This window comes from Natrix helvetica (genome assembly GCF_964273705.1).
Source record: "Natrix helvetica genome assembly, chromosome: 3".
NCBI classification, from domain to species: Eukaryota; Metazoa; Chordata; class Lepidosauria; order Squamata; family Natricidae; genus Natrix; species Natrix helvetica.
This window is the reverse complement of record NC_138549.1, coordinates 170,039,970-170,054,068: the sequence shown is the minus strand read 5'-3', so window position 1 is coordinate 170,054,068 and position 14,099 is coordinate 170,039,970. Positions and strand designations below refer to the sequence as shown.

Here is a 14,099-nt window from a genome sequence, read left to right as displayed (position 1 = left end):
ACTGGAAGTCTTTAAGAAGATGTTGGATAGCCATTTATCTGAAACGGTATAGGGTTTCCTGCCTAGGCAGGGGGTTGGACTAGAAGACCTCCAAGGTCCCTTCCAACTCTACTATTGCATTGTATTGTATTGTATTGTATTGTATTGACGTTGCTTGTCAGAAGGTCGCCAAAGGAGATCACGTGACTTCAGGACTCTGCAAACGTCATAAATACGAGCCAGTGGCCCAGGGTGCGAATTTTGATCATGTGACCACGGGGATGCTGCAACGGCCGTAAGGGTGAAAAACGGTCATAAGTGCTGTTGTAACTCTGAATGGTCACTAAATGAACCGTTGTAAGTCGAGGACTGCCCGTACTTAGGTAGTTTGGGAAAAGCGATTAAAAAAAAACATTTTCGAGAAGCAATAAGATTGTTTATTCTCTTCCTTTTTCTCCTTTCTTGCATGTCCCATCCTTCCATCCAGTACGCCATCTGGACAGCCATTTGGGTCACCTGGAATATTTTCATCATCTGCTTTTATTTGGAAGTTGGCGGCCTTTCGAAGGTGAGTGACGTTTGGCGCTGAGCATCCAGGAACAATTTCCAAGGCACCTGAGGGTAGAACAAGAAGCAATGGGTGGAAACTAATCAAGGAGAGAAGCAACTTAGAACTGAGGAGAAATTTCCTGACAGTTAGAACAATTAATCAGTGAAACATCTTGCCTCCAGAAGTTGTGAATGCCCCAACACTGGAAGTCTTTAAGAAGATGTTGGATAGCCATCTGTCTGAAACGGTATAGGGTTTCCTGCCTAGGCAGGGGGTTAGACTAGAAGACCTCCAAGGTCCCTTCCAACTCCACTATTGTATTGTATTGTAAAAGAGGGGAGATTTATTGAGATTTAAAGGCAGAACCACAAATTTGGGGCGGTGTAAGGATGCATAATTATATAAATCGAATGATGAGAATAGCTGGGAATTGTAACCAGGTCTACATCTCCCCCCAAAATAGGCCAGCGGGTGGGGGGAGGGGGGAGGTTTAAAAACACAATTACTATATATATATATATACTTTTTTCCTCTCTTTAAAAAAAAGGAGAAGGAAGATATATGTTAAAATTAAATATGTACATTGAAAAGGAATTATAAATACCATCAATATAAAACGGAGCTCACTCAGAAGCTGAAATACACCCAGTAAATGAGATGAAGAGTGGGAAGTAGAGGAGAAAGGGAAGGGAAGAAGAGAGGGATAGGAGAGAGGGCGGGGGGGGTGAAGAGGAGGAGAGAAAGGAGGAGTGGAAAGAGGAGAGAGGAGGAGGAGAGAGGAAGGGGAAGTAGAGAAGAGAAGGACGACAGAGGGAAGAAAGGAGGTACGGAGGGGAGGGAGAAGAAAGTGATGGATAAGATACAAATATGGTGTTTTGAGAGCAGAAGAGCCAATAATTGTTTAATTATTTTTGGGAGTTGATGGTAAGGCGAATTGATGTAAACATTTAATAATATCATATTATTCTTCGTGGCAGCCCTTCAAATACTGGAGGACTGCTATCATGAGCCACAGTGGTTAGAATGCAGTACTTCAAGTTACTTCTGCTGCCTGCCGGCTGCCTGCAAGTTAGCAATTCAAATCCCACCAGGCTCAAGGTTGACTCATCCTTCCACCCTTCCGAGGTGGTTAAAACGAGGAGCCCAGATGGTTGGGGGAGCAAGAGGCTGACTCTGTAAACCGCTTGGAGAGGGCTGGAAAGCAACGTGAAGCGCTATATAAGTCTAAGCGCTATGGCTATTTCTATCATGTCAACCCCTTGTCCTTCTTTTCTCTAGACCTACCCAAATTTGACAATCTGCAAATTCGATAAGAGAGAGCCAAGTGTGGGTCAAGGGGTTTTTTTGAGCGAAGAATCTGCTGGTTATCACACTTTGAAGATTCAGCCTGGAAACAGAAGCAGGGAAAAAGGGGGGAAGGGGGGGCGGAGGAGGGGATTAAATTATTCTTCCATAAACTGAATCCAATTTAGTGCTTTAATGCCTCTCCAAAAGAAAAGGCTATCAGTCATTGCAAGCTTCCTTCCACGGTTTGGAGAGTAAATTAATTTCTTGAATGCCATCCAGTGTCGCTACGTGGTGTTGTGAGGATTCCTGCTGCCGCTTAAAACCTTTTCCTTCCCTGGGCAGGTCTTTTAAGCTTAAGATTTCTAAGTTCTTTATATATATATATATTAGCCCAGTGATGGCGAACCTTTTTTGGCTCCTGTGCCAAAAGCGGGGGGAGCGCAGGGGGGTGGGTGTCGTGCGAGGTCATGCCATACCCATTATGCTATGTGTGTGACACCCACCCCGCCACGCAACCAACAAAACCCACCCACCCCACTTTTGGGGTGGTTTTTTTTCACCCTCCCCAGGCTCCAGAGGCTTTTTAGGAGTCTGGGGAGGGTGAAAACAGCCTCCCCGTCCCCCCGGATGCCCTCCAGAGGCCTTAGGAGCTTCTCTGAAGCCTCCAGAGAGCAAAAAATGGACCTATGAGGAACCCAGAAGTTCAGGAATGGTGACTTCTGGTTTCGTAGGGCCGATTTTCGACCTCCGGAGCCTTCAGGAGGCTTCCCTGAAGGCTCGGGGGTGGGGGTAACGGACCTTTGGACAAGTCACTTCTGGTTTGCTTGTAGGGGCGGTTTTTGCCCTCAGGAGCCTTCAGGGAAGCCTCCTGAAGGCCCGTGAAGGCTACGGAGGGCGAAAAACAGCCGTATGGGGAACCCGGAAGTTCAGGAATGGTGACTTCCGGTTTGTCTGTAGGGCTGTTTTTCACTCTCTGGAGCTTCAGGGAAGCCTCCTGATACAAATACTCCCCACAGTATTTGTTTCCAGAGGGTAAGTAATCTGTGTACCAAGCTACATACAGAGAGAGAGAGAGAGAGAGAGAGCCATTTATATATATATATATATATATATATATATATATGTATGTATGTATGTATGTATGTATGTATGTATGTATGTATGTATGTATGTATGTATGTATGTATGTATGTATATATAGAACCCTGATGGCGAACCTATGGCGTGCGTGCTGCACACAAGCCATCAGTTTAGCTCCTCCCGCCGGCCAGCTGATTTTCAGGTCTCTGCCGCGCATGTAAGGGGGGCAGGGTGCATGCAGGCGATGCGCATGCATGTGTGGGCGTGGCACCTCCCACATCCTGTTTTTGGTCTCAGGAGACTTCAGGTAGGCCTGCTAGGCCCAAACAAGAGTGCTGGGGGGGGGGGGTTTGCGCGCGCATCCGTGGGGGTGGGGGGAGTGTGGCGGGTGTTGCATGCACATTGCATTATGGGTGTGGGCACATGCATGCACACTGTAGCACGCACACGCACACTTTCAGCACATGAGGAGAAAAAGGTTAGCTATATAGAGAAGAAGGAGGAGGAGGAGGAGAAAATGATGATATACATCAACCAACCTCAATGCACAGTAGAGTCCTTTGAAGGTACAGGGGTTCTCCACTTACAACCGTTAATTTAGTGACTGAAGTTACACTGGCACTGAACAAAATGGCTTGCGACTATTTTTCACATTTCATACCGTTGCAACATCCCCGTGGTCCTCTGATCAACATGTGGATGCTGGACAGCTCGTCTGTACTGTATTTATGATGGATGCAGTCTCCTTTTTGTGACGTTTTTGCGACCTCAGTGTGCAAGCCTGGTTCACTTCATTAACTTAACAACCATGGCAAGAAAGGTGATAAAAAGGGGGCAAAACTAACTTAGCAACTATCTTCCTTAGTAACAGAAACTATGGGTTCAATTGTGGTCGTAAGTTGAGGACTACCTGTATTTTTTTAAAAAATATGGGAAGACTTCTAAGGTGGCACCATGTACAGGTACTGTAGTACTTCCTGACCATTCAAAATTACAACGGAGCTGAAAAAAGTGACTTATGACCAGTTTTCACACTTAACGGCGGTTGCAGCCTCCCCATGGACACATGATCAAAATTCAAACACTTGGCCAACTGACTCATAGTTATGACAGTTGCGGTGTCCCAGTGTCACGTGATCCCCTTTTGCGACCTACTAACAAGCAAAGTCAATCGGGAAACCAAATTCACTTAACGACCGTGTTACTAACCAACTGAAGCGATTCATTTAACAATGGTGGCAAGAAAGGTCGTAAAATGGGGCAATAGTCATTTAACAACTGTCTTGCTTAGCAACAGAAATTTTGGGCTCAATTGTGGTCGTAAGTCGAGGACTGCCTATACTGCTGTCCAGCAATTCTTCCTGGGGGCAAATGTTTGTGTGTAATTCCTGTCCTTCTGCAGAGTCATTTGATGTGGGTCAGATGTGAGTAGCTAGAACAGGGGTTAGCAACCTGCGGCTCTGGAGCCGCATGTGGCCCTTCCATCCCTCTGCTGCAGCTCCGTCACCAGTCGGCTCCACAATTGATAGGGCTTTCGTTTAGGACAGGTAGAGGAAAAAGGACGCTGAGCTAGGAGGAGACTTTATGGTGGGGGAACCAGACTTCCGTCAGCTCCAGAATTGAACAGGGGGCTTCCGTTTAGGATCTTGGTGGTTCTTTGAGTGTTTAAGGTTGCCGATCCCTGAGCTAGAAGTACATTTTCTCCCTAATGTCTGTTTGACTTAAAACGTGGTATTTTTTCCCCAGAATATACCTCTGGTTGCATTTAAGTTTTTTCAAAGTTAGATTTAAGTAAAGGATGTAAGAGCCGTTTTGGAGATCAAGAAATGTCCTTGTAACCAGCTTAGGAAAAACAAAGGAAATATTCAGTTACAGAGAGAGGGAGAGGGAGAGGGAGGGAGGGGGAGAGAGGGAGGGGGAGAGAGGGAGAGGGAGAGAGGGAGAGGGAGTTGAGTTCAGTGACAGTTGCAACTCAATTTGGACAATATGAACCTTACATGCTGGGAGTTGATCCAGACTGAAAACAAATCTTCGCAATGCTGATGTCCTTGTTGTAGTTGGTTTCTCCCAAAGGATTGTGAGAATTGCAGTTTACTGATAGTATCAGATTACTCCCGGAAAAAATAGCTATTCTTCCTCTCTGGCGCCCTGGAATGCTAGAATTCAGGATTTCCTGGGCGGTGGAAATATTCAATAAAATAAATCTATGGCGTCCACAGTTTTGATGGGATTTCATTCTGTTTCATGGAGCTTAGAACTGCGGATGCTTCTTCTTCCTCCTCCTCCTCCTCCTCTTCCTCTTCCTCTTCTTCTTTTCTTCTCCTTCTCCTCTCCCTTCTCTCCTTCTCCTCCTCCTCTCCTTCTTCTTCTTTTCTTCTTCTTTTCTTCCTCCGCCTCCTCCTCCTCTTCTTTATTTATTTTATTTATTTATTTAGCTTGTCAAACACATCCAAGATAGCAGGTATAAACATATACATAACGAAAGAAATGGACACAAATAAATGGGGACAGTAGGACAGGGACGGCAGGCACGCTGGTGCACTTATGCACGCCCCCTTTACGGACCTCTTAGGACTAGGGTGAGGTCCACGGTAGACAGTTTGAGGTTGAAGCTGTGAGGATTAGAGGCTGTAACGACGGAGTCAGGTAGAGCATTCCAGGCATTGACCACTCTGTTGCTGAAGTCGTATTTTCTGCACTCAAGTTTGGAGCGGTTTACCTTGAGTTTGTATCTATTGTTTGCCCATGTGTTACTGAGGTTGAAGCTGAAGTAGTTGTTGACAGGTAGGATGTTGTAGCAGATAATTTTGTGTACTACGCTGTGGTCAGACCATAAGCGGCGTAGTTCCAGGTTGTCCAAGCCCAAAATTTCAAGCCTGGTGGCGTAAGGGATTCTATTGTGAGCAGAGAAGTGGAGTACTCTCCCCCTCCCCATCCTCCTCCTACTCCCCTCTATCTCCATCTTCCTTCCTCCTCTCTTCTCTCTCCTTCTCTCTTCTCCTTTCTTCATCTGTCAAGGGAGGTACAAAGCACTGGTTCTTCTGGTGGCCTCAACTATTGTTAACTGATATTATTGGTGTGACTTTGATGTTGTCTTTCCATTGTCTCCTGGGTCTGCCTCATGTGCCTTGGCCTTCTCCTCATTTTCAATATGCCTATTCTATCACAATGAAATGATGTTAAGATTTGGATGGGATGTTGGAAAGAATGTTGAGTATTTTGGCATTTGTTGCGGACTTAAAGTTGATTCCCAAGAGGTACAGGTAGTCCTCTACTTGCAACCACTTCCTTAATGACTGTTTGAAGTTACAATGACAATGATTGTTGCAGCCTCACCATAGTCAAATGATCAACATTCAGAAGCTTGGCAACTGACTCGTATTTATGACGGTTGCAGTGTCCTCTCTGTGTGTGTGTGTGTGTGTGTGTGTGTGTGTGTGTGTGTGTCATGTAATCACCTTTTGCAATCTTTTCACAAGCAAAGTCAACGGGGAAGACAGATTCACTTAACAACCGTGTTACGAACTTGACAATTGCGGTGATTCATTTACCAACGGTGGCAAGGAAGGTCATAAAACGGGGCAAAGCTAAGCTAGCAACTGTTTCTCTTAGCAACATAAATTTGGGGGTTCAAGTGTTTTTCGATAATCCAGGACTATTTGGACATAAATCAGGACTTCTCCAATTCACAAGGTCCTTTGTGCTCACTGACGTTAGAGAGGATAGAAAATCACATTTTTTACAAATGTCTCCCTTCTCAAATGGAAGCCTTCCAAAATAAGCAGAATTTATGCAAGGAATTAGGGCCAAGATCTCAATAAAGAACATCTTGGAATCCAGAAGGAGGATCATGGGTCATCTTCTTTGCTGGATCTTGTTCTAAATCAGGCAGCTGGTACACCATCTGTGTCAAGGCTGAAGGGATACGTATTCTGGCCTCTAAATAAAATAGAATAACAGTGTTGGAAGGGACCTTGGAGGTCTTCTAGTCCAACCCCCTGCTTAGGCAGAAAACCCTACACCGTTTCAGACAAGTAGTTGTCCAATCACTTGGAGATGTTGGAGCATTTACAACTTCTGGACGCAAGTTATTCCACTGATTAATTGTTCTAACTGTCAGGAAATTTCTCCTTAGTTCTAGGTTGCTTCTCTCCTTAATTATTTTCCACCCATTGCTACCGTTTCAGACAAATGGCTATCCAACATCTTCTTAAAGACTTCCAGTGTTGGGGCATTCACAACTTCTGGAGGCAAACTGTTCCACTGATTAATTGTTCTCATTCTCAGAAACTTTCTTCTCAGTTCTAAGTTGCTTCTCTCCTTGATTAGTTTCCACCCATTGCTTCTTCTCCTACACTCAGGTGCTTTGGAGAATAGCTTGACTCCCTCTTCTTTGTGGCAGCCCCTGAGATATTGGAACACTGCTATCATGTCTCCCCTAGTCCTTCTTTTCATTAAACTAGACATACCCAGTTCCTGCAACCGTTCTTCATATGTTTTAGCCTCCAGTCCGCTAATCCTCTTTGTTGCTCTTCTCTGCACTCTTTCTAGAGTCTCCACATCTTTTTTACACCGTGGCGACCAAAATGTGGAAGGGCAAAGGCGTATATAGAAAAATCCTCCTCCCTACTCCTAAGTTTCACGTTTAATTTTTTCCCCTCCCTGTTGCAAACTAGCTGGGCTGATCTGTCTTTGTCAGCCGAAGGTTAACATATAGTGACAAATGGCAAGGAAGTGCAGTGAGGGAGAAAGGATGGAGTTGTTGATTTGCTAGCTGGCGGGAACGGGTGTCCTTTTCTGCGCAAACAGGTGATGCTTCCAACAGAACAGGAGGGGGAGGAGGCGGGAGAGAAATGAAATTCTCCTCTCACGAGCTCAGGATGTGGAGAGAAACCCTATCATGGCATCCTCGGAAGAGCTGCATCCAAGTTTTCATCTACTTCTTGGTTGCAAGAATCAACCTAAGCTTCAACCAGCCTCCTCAAATCTATGATTGTAGGCCAATGGTGGGTTCTGGATCCCATCGCAACCGCTAAGCTGCACATGGGGCCGAGGGACCACCCTGCGACACCCAGCTGCTCGGCGCAGGTCGTGCAGGCACGGCACACTGTACACACATACGCAATTGGCCCGGTAACGAACACGGGTGGGGAAGTGGGCCGAACGAGCCACCGTACCACTGGCCGCTGCTCCCGGCTACCACCGGTATATGGCGGTACCGCCCGGAATCGACAGCTGTTGTAGGCCCATTAAAACAGGAAAAAGAAAAAGAAGAAGTTAGGAGAAAGGAGAAGAAAAATGATTAAAAGTGGAATTCTTGAGAGCCCAAGAGAAAAGGGATAAAAGAGGAAGAAGGGGAAAAAGGAGTTGAATTAGTAGATTAAAGGGAATAGTAGTAGGATTGGTATTGTTATGCAACTAATTGAGAAATAGAGAAAGTATTGTACATTGTTAATTGTAGAAAAAAATGGAAAGAAATGCTCTCTCTGTCAAAACGTAACTAGAGGATATATATTGTTTATAGTAAAATAGACCCGTAGAGAAATAGGAAACGATAATTTGGTGCAATTTCTGAAGGGGCAGTTGAAAATATGGTATAGATGGATGGAGGAAGGAAATAAGAATCAATGAAGGACTATAACAAAACTTAAAAATAATAGTTATGAGTAAAATAAGAGTGTTAAGAATGGTGAAATCCAAATGAAATACAATAGAAGGGGAAATAATATAAGGTGAGCGGTATCGATTGATAATTGCTGTTAGAAAGAACAGGAAGCTCCTGTTCGTGTTGCATTGTGTAAATGTGGTGTACGTCTAAGTTTTGTGTGTGTGTATTTTGCATGTTTGTTAATAAAATTGAAGAAAAAAGAAAGAAAATATGGTTTATGTACTAAGAAAAAATGAGTATAAAAAAATGGAAAATAATGGAAGAAAAGAATTTGGCTGAAAGTGAAAAGTTTCAAGTTATGAGGTAAAATGGATTGCATAAATGAGAGGACGTAAAAGGGAACACTTCGTTTCTGTAATAGGGGTAAAGTTGTTGCATTAAGAAAATAAATAAATAAATTTGGGGAAAAAAATCTATGATTGTAGGCAGGGGTGGGAGTCAAAGTTTTTAGCAACTGGCTCTCTGCCCCGTTGCTGGTTGGGCGTGGCCATGGTGGGTGTGGCCTATTCGGCCTCCTGCACCACAGTTTCCCCTGGGTTCTGAAGACCCTCCGGAGGACGGAACTTCCAGAGCAGTGGTGGGTTCCGGATCCCATTCCAACTGGTATGGTTGGAACGGGCCCGGCGGCGTCCAAATGGATGCGTGCAGCGCACGCATGCATCTTAGCGCCTCCGTGAGCCTCTGCAATGCTCCAGCTGCTCAGCGGAGCATCGCGCAGGTACTGTACGTGCCATGAGTGTGCGTGGAAGCGCCGAAGACTTAAAAGACAGGTAAGGATCTCGGGCGTGCAGGTGGGCCCTCCAGAGCACCGTACTGGAACGATATCCGGTGCTCCGGGCAGGCTCCGGTATGCCCGTACTGGGGCGTACCGCCTGCAACCCACTACTGTTCCAGAGGTCCGTTTTGCGTCCTCACCAGGCTCCAGATGCTATCCTCAAGCCTCTGGGAGAGCAAAAACAGCCCGTTTCTAACTTCTGGAACTTCCAGGAGGCCCATTTTTTGCCCTCCTCAGGCTCCGGAGGCTTTCTGCAAGCCTCCAAGAGGGTGAAAACGATCTCCCCTGGGCTCTGGAGGCCGTGGCCTACTAGGCCTCCTGCACCACAACCTCCCCCAGGTTCCAGAGGCCCTTGGCAGACCAGAAACGGGCCCATTTCTGGACTTACAATACAATAGCAGAGTTGGAAGGGACCTTGGAGGTCTTCTAGTCCAACCCCCTGCCTAGGCAGGAAACCCTATACCGTTTCAGACAAATGGCTATCCAACATCTTCTTAAAGACTTCCAGTGTTGGGGCATTTACAACTTCTGGAGGCAACTTCTGTTCCACGGAATAATTGTTCTAAGTGTCAGGAAATTTCTCCTCAGTTCTAAGTTGCTTCTCTCCTTGATTAGTTTCCACCCTTTGCTTCTTGTTCTACCCTCAGGTGCCTTGGAGAATAGTTTGACTCCCTCTTCTTTGTGGCAACCCCTGAGATATTGGAAGACTGCTATCATGTCTCCCCTAGTCCTTCTTTCTATTAAACTGGACATACCCAGTTCCTGCAACCGTTCTTCATATGTTTTAGCCTCCAGTCCCCTGATCATCTTTGTTGCTCTTCTCTGCACTCTTTCTAGAGTCTCCACATCTTTTTTACATCATGGCGACCAAAACTGAATGCAGTATTCTAAGTGTGGCCTTACCAAGGCTTATAAGGTGGTATTAACACTTCACGTGATCTTGATTCTATTCCTCTATTTATGTATCCTAGAACTGTGTTGGCTTTTTTGGAAGCTGCTGCACACCGCTGGCTCATATTTAAATGTTTGTCCACTTCCAAAACTTTCAGGGGGCCCGGTTGTTGCGCTCCCAGAGCCTTCGTGCGGGCCCTGCACTTACCTGGCAGAGTGCTGCAGGAGGCAGGAGGGCAAAAACGTGGCGCAAAGGGGTGCACGTGGACACACACCCTGCCTCATTTTGCCCAGCAGGGTGCTGCAGAAGGTATCTGTCCTTCCCCACTCCCCCACCTCCCTGCCAGCCTGCGGAGAACTACAATGCTGACCGTCAAAGAAATCCAGTTTGACATCCCTGATTTACCTCCTGTTCTGAGTGTTAGGATGGGACTTCTGCAAAGCAATGCAATTCTCCCTTGGGGATGCTCATTACTATGGCTTCTACTACTGCTAGCTCCAGATTGTGTCCGTGATCCCATCTGGACACCGGGACCCAGTTGAAAAGAGGTGGAATTATGGATGAGAGAGGCAGCAAATGAGGATCAGCGGCTCTCTCTGCGGACTCCAACGGGGGGGGGATATAATTCATTCCCTCCCCCTTCCTGAAACATATCTGGCTACCATTCTCCTTAAAAAACAACAACAGGATTAGTATAATAGCAACAGCTCTTAGGATTATATACCGCCCCATAGCACTTTACGTTATCTCTGGGTGGTTTACAACGTAAGCATAATTTTCATATTGCCCCCAGCAACGTGGTTCCTCATTTTACCGACCTCGGAAAGACAAAAGGCTGAGTCAATCTGGAGCCCATCAGGATCGAACTCCTGACTGTGGGCAGAGTTTGCCTGCAATACAGATTTACGACCCCGATTGTCAAAAATGTCTCTTGTTAAGCAAGGCATTTGTTAAGTGAGTTTTGCCCCATTTTTATGGCTTTTTTTTTGCCCCAGTTGTTAAGTGAACCTGGCTTCCCTCTTCATTTTGCTTGTCAAAAGGTTGCCAAAGGCAATCGATTGCATGAACGGTTATAAGTATGAACCTGTTGCCAAGCGTCCGAATTTTGATCATGGGGATGTTACAAAGGTCGTAAGTGTGAAAATTGATCATAAAATCACTTATTTCAGCGCTGTTCTACGTTTGAACAGTCACTAAATGAATCGTTGTAAGTCGAGGACCATCTGTACTGCAGTCTAACCAAGGCACCACCAGGGCTCCTGGTTGGCTGCTTTTATAGGACCAAACTCACAGGCGAGGCCTTACCTTATTTCTTTGTATGACATATTCCTGTTTCTGAATGATTTGGATGAGGGAATAAATGGGGAACTCATCAAATTTGCAGATGACACCAAGCTGGCAGGAATAGCCAACACTCCAGAAGATAGGCTTAAGATACAGAAGGATCTTGACAAACTTGAACATTGGGCACTATCTAATAAAATGAAATTCAATGGTGAAAAGAGTAAGGTTCTACATTTAGGCAACAAAAATGGAATGCACAGGTGCAGTATAGGTGATACCTTGCTCAGTAGTAGTAACTGTGAAAGGGATCTTGGAGTCCTAGTGGACAACCATTTAAATATGAGCCAGCCGTGTGCAGCAGCTGCCAAAAAAGCCAACGCAGTCCTAGGCTGCATCAACAGAGGGATAGAATCAAGATCACGTGAAGTGTGGATGCCGCTTTATAATGCCTTGGTAAGGCCACACTTGGAATACTGCATTCAGTTCTGGTCGCCACAATGTAAAAAAGATGTGGAGACTCTAGAAAGAGTGCAGAGAAGAGCAAGAAAGAGGATTAGGGGACTGGAGGCTAAAACATATGAAGAACGGTTGCAGGAACTGGGTACGTCTAGTTTAATAGAAAGAAGGACTAGGGGAGACATGATAGCAGTGTTCCAATATCTCAGGGGTTGCCACAAAGAAGAGGGAGTCAAACTATTCTCCAAGGCACCTGAGGGTAGAACAAGAAGCAATGGGTGGAAACTAATCAAGGAGAGAAGCAACTTAGAACTGAGGAGAAACTTCCTGACAGTTAGAACAATGAATCAGTGGAACAGAAGTTGCCTCCAGAAGTTGTGAATGCCCCAACACTGGAAGTCTTTAAGAAGATGTTGGATAGCCATTTGCCTGAAACGGTATAGGTTTCCTGCCTAGGCAGGGGGTTGGACTAGAAGACCTCCAAGGTCCCTTCCAACTCTACTATTGTATTGTATTGAAGTTAGACACCTGTCACTCAGCCACTGACTTTCCTCTCTTTCAAAACCCCTCCAGTCCAGGGGACCCACAGCGCCTGGGATGTGCCCCACTATGGGTTGTAAACTGTTCGGGCCACGGACGTGGTGGGCGAGCATGTAGGTATCCCCACTCTCTCAAGCAGTGGACCAGTGAATGCGCGCATGCTCTACTTGTGTGAGTGGCATGCATGCATGCCTGCTGCTTCCACAAATGCAGCTGCACCGGGGTATGCATGTTTTGATCTAGGCTTCTTGAGAATGCATAAATCACAAACGTAGTCCCAAAAACTCTCTTTTATTTAGATCGCTGTGAATTATGGTCATTCACAGCCCGTAATGACTCACAAACATTCTGTGAAGATTCCGACAGACGCCTGCTCGAGTTGACACAGTCTTTCAGGGTAATGTTGATAAGCGCCCACCTTTATCTCCCTTGAAACGCTGCCAGAGACCTAATTGTCCATTAGTTTTGCAAATGTAGGGCAGAGTCGAACAGGATTTCTCATAGTTTGAACCGACTAGATGAACTAATTGCTTCCTGCAACGTCCAGTTTGCTCCTCTTTTATGTCTTATGGAAGGGGGCCTATCATCTCCAAGCCTTACTCCCAAGTCGCCCTTTTTGTCTTAACTGTTCTTGTCTTTTGGAAGCTCTGTGCATGCGCACACTGGGAACAGGCTCCCACTGTTCTTCTGCCTCACTGATGTCAGACTCTGGAGGCAGCACATAAGTACCAGATGGCCTGGGCCCCCTCTCTGCCTCCGATGCAGACCCCTCGTCCGAGCCTTCTCCAAGACCGGCCCATGTTCCTCCCCAACCTCCTCATTGTCCGACTCTGCTACCAGCTCCACAGGCCGCCGGCAGACCACAATACCGCCAGCTTGCACAGAACCATTCCCCTCTCTCCTTCTCCATCAGTCCGCAAAGCCACAAAGGTTGGAGTACTCCACTGTAGCCTTCTTGAACCCTTTCTTTACCTGTTGCAACCCCTCCGTGATCTGCTAAAACCTAGGAACCATCCGAAACTCAGATAATCACCCTGAAGTTGCAGACGTTTCATTACCCAACTGGGCAACATCATCAGTGCTAGAAGTCCTGTATAGGCAACCATTGGTTTAGTGACCATTCAAAGTCTCGAAGGCACTGAAAAAAAAGTGACTTGTGACCATTTTTCACACCTAGGACCATTGTAGCATCCCTGGGGTCATGTGATCAAAATTTGGATGCCTTGGCAACTGGCACGTACTTATGACAATTGCCGTATCCCTGGGTCATGTAGTGCCCTTTTCTGATCTTCTGACAAGCAAAGTCAGTGGGGAGATCAGAACCATTTTACCCACTTAACAACCGCAGTGATTCACATAACAACCATGCCAAGGAAGCTCGTAAAAGGAGGCAAAGCTCACTCAACAACTATCTCACTTAGCAACAGAAATTTTGGGCTGAATTATGGCCGTACGTCAAGGACCACCTGCATTGCTTCGGAGAGCGAGATAGGGCAGCATATAAATTTAATAAATAGTGATCATAGAGGACCTGTACATTGCAGAAGTCAAAAAGAGGGCTGTGAAAATATTTACAGACCCTTCACAT

The 14,099-nt window shown here is 45.9% G+C and overlaps 1 protein-coding gene across 4 annotated transcripts in view; it reads left to right on the top strand.

Moving 5' to 3' along the window:
- Positions 1 to 14,099, top strand: part of NKAIN4 (sodium/potassium transporting ATPase interacting 4) — a gene marked incomplete at its 3' end in the record, with an annotated part of 125,508 nt that overhangs the window by 63,965 nt on the left and 47,444 nt on the right. For all 4 annotated transcript variants that reach the window (XM_081949829.1, XM_081949827.1, XM_081949826.1 and 1 more), the window contains exon 3: positions 467 to 547. In XM_081949829.1, coding sequence (XP_081805955.1) covers positions 467 to 547 — 81 coding nt within the window. The remainder of the gene's footprint in view (positions 1 to 466; positions 548 to 14,099) is intronic.